Here is a 2,624-nt window from a genome sequence, read left to right as displayed (position 1 = left end):
TGATTTAAATTCATGCAAATAATTATGGCTTGTATTTGTGAACCACGTTTACCGTTAAACTCAGCCAGCTGACGCTCCTCCTGCAGCCTCTCATCCGTCACTCTGAGTCCCATCTTAAACTTCAGGTTGGTCTCTCTGCAGCGGAGAATGAAAAATTAATCAATTAAATTTAAAAATAAATAAATAAATAAATATGCAAAGGGCTGAAAAAGCTCAGATGAATGCAGAATCAAAGTCGAATTAAAATGAATAAAATTTGAATTAAGATGGATTTTAAAAAAAAATAAAATTATCTACATGTTGTTAAAGTCAGTATGGATTAATAATGTTATTTACAACAATAATTTAATTCATAATTCGCTCTCTGATGCAAATGTCCTGCCAAAAAGCTCTAAAAAACACAAAGAAAGCAGATACTGATGTCTATTTCAGTTCAGTTGCTGTTTCGTGTAAAATATTTCCATCGGAGACTCCTGCGCAGGGGTCTGTTTGATTTGAGGGCGTTTCTCCCGTAAATCACAGAGTGTACGGTCACACTCGTCACGTGGCCGAGCCTGGCTGAGGTTCTCTGGCTTTTTTTCAGCTCTTAACACATTTACTCTCCTCTTACCGTCGAGTAATTTGTTGACTGAACTCTTGAGACAACTCAAACAAAATTTTATCGGAGCAAAGAACGCCACTCCGCCAGTCGCTCCATGCATAATATATCAATAAAATTCAATACTTCGTGTGCATTACAGTGAATTATGATAAGTTGAAGGAGTCTTACCCGTCGAGCTCAGCTGTCTCTACATAGCACAGGCTGTTTGGGTTGGAGCTGGATAACAGCAGGATGTCAGCCTGAGGAGAATAAAAAATATAACCACATGAATTTAACAAGTACAATTAGAAATTTAGCATTAAAATCTGACCACATCTGGTGTATTTCCCCCCTGCTTTAAAGGTCCAGTGTGTGGGATTTAGGGAATATATTGGCAGAAATGGAATATATTATAATAAGTATGTTTTCTTTAGTGTATAATCATCTGGAAATGAGAATCGATGTGTTTTTGTTTCCTTAGATTGAGCTGTTTGTATCAAAACAACGTTTCTACAGTAGCCCAGAGTGGACAAATCAAACTCTGGCTACAGATACAGTCGCATTTTCGCATTAGCAACTGTTATAAAGAATCACAACAGCAGCAGAGTTACACTGTTTGTGACGTGAAAGTGCATTATTAAGTGTTTTTAGTGGTTTAAATCACCGAACACACTTGTTTTAGAGAGGAAACGACCTTTATGGATAAAAACCTCCCGAACGTGTGTCAACGTTTAAATCAGCGAATTATTTTTAAAGCAGCCTCAGTCTTCCTGTGTAAAACAGTGAACAATTAATTTGCTGCACTGCGTCCACTTTTTTGTAGTTTCTAAAGCGATTTGTGTTATTTAAAGTGTGGTTTTGTAGTTTGGTTAGTTTGGGAGTGAAGGAACGACGAGATGAAGACTTTAAAACAGCAACAACACGAGCTCACAGTTAACCTGCCGGTAAAGCCGTCAACGATCCCCCGAAACTCAATTTCCCAGAAACCCCTTCTCTTTAAACACTGACTGCTGCTACTTAAAGGAGCAGCGGTCTCTGGTCTCTGGTGATTGTCTCCAGAATTTGGCTCATCAGTTCTGTGTTTTTTCTTAATTTTTTTGTGAATTTACGTGACGCCGTGGGATGCAAACTGAATGAGTGACAGATGGGTGTCCGGCGCTGTAACGTGTAACCAGGTGATGTAAAAACCGCTCAATTTTTACCCAAAAATGTTCAGATAATAACTGAGATTAAGAAAACTGGAAATAAAATTATGAGAATTTATAAAAGTTGTCATTGTATTTATTGGATGTTTTGGGGACTTTTTCAGGGCGTCTCTTGGGTCGGTTTGAAACGGCGGGAGGACACACGTGCACGATGATCTGTGCTTCAGTCAGCCACCAAAAATGATGCAGCAGGCTGAATCATCTTACCGGAATAAAGTCGTTCTTCTTCATACGAACCACATCTCCGACCTGGATATTCCTCCACTTTGACTCTTGAAACCTAAGAAACAGAAAATGGTTTTAAAGACGGTTTCAACTCGTTTTATAAATCAAAATGATAGAAAATTAACTTTGTTCTGACCTGCCGTCCAGCAGGACCTCACACTTCCTGTTGTTGATCTCTTTGTCCATCCTGTGCCGCGCCTGGAGGCAAAAAAAAATTAAAAGAGACGTCAGGGGAAACCATAAACCATAAAATATAGAACTTAATATATAAACAAATGACAAGTCAGTCAATTTATGAATCTCTGCTTGAAAGGTTTTTTTTTAAATATATTTTATCTACATCAACCATTAATAAGAAAGAAAAATCTCTTAAACATCTGCATTTGTTTAAAAAAAAATAAAAACCGTCTTGTATAAAATGAAATGTAATTCAAGTTATTGGTAATTTTTTTTATCAATGTTTGATGAATAAATGCAGGTAGCTAAAGCCTGAGCTTGAACCAGTTTTTTTTAAAAATTAACAAAAATCCAAATTCAAGCTCCACTTAGTGGTTGAAAGGTGCAAAGAAATCTTTTAATTAATTTTACCTTTTTAAAAATAAATTCCACTTTTT

At 36.7% G+C, this 2,624-nt stretch overlaps 1 protein-coding gene across 1 annotated transcript; it reads right to left on the bottom strand.

Annotated features, from left to right (window-relative positions):
* Positions 1-52: 52 nt before the first annotated feature.
* On the bottom strand, positions 53-2,208 carry LOC121965085 (phospholipid-transporting ATPase IC-like; the record flags this gene model as incomplete). The annotated part of the gene is made up of 4 exons (XM_042515252.1): positions 53-135; positions 770-840; positions 1,993-2,065; positions 2,147-2,208. Coding segments are annotated over 4 exons (289 nt in total), but the record flags the coding sequence as incomplete, so codon positions are not given.
* Positions 2,209-2,624: the final 416 nt, after the last annotated feature.

Source organism: Plectropomus leopardus, unplaced genomic scaffold, assembly GCF_008729295.1.
Source record: "Plectropomus leopardus isolate mb unplaced genomic scaffold, YSFRI_Pleo_2.0 unplaced_scaffold18536, whole genome shotgun sequence".
Lineage (NCBI taxonomy): Eukaryota > Metazoa > Chordata > Actinopteri > Perciformes > Serranidae > Plectropomus > Plectropomus leopardus.
The sequence above is the reverse complement of the archived record's forward strand: the minus strand, read 5'-3'. Positions and strand labels throughout refer to the sequence as shown.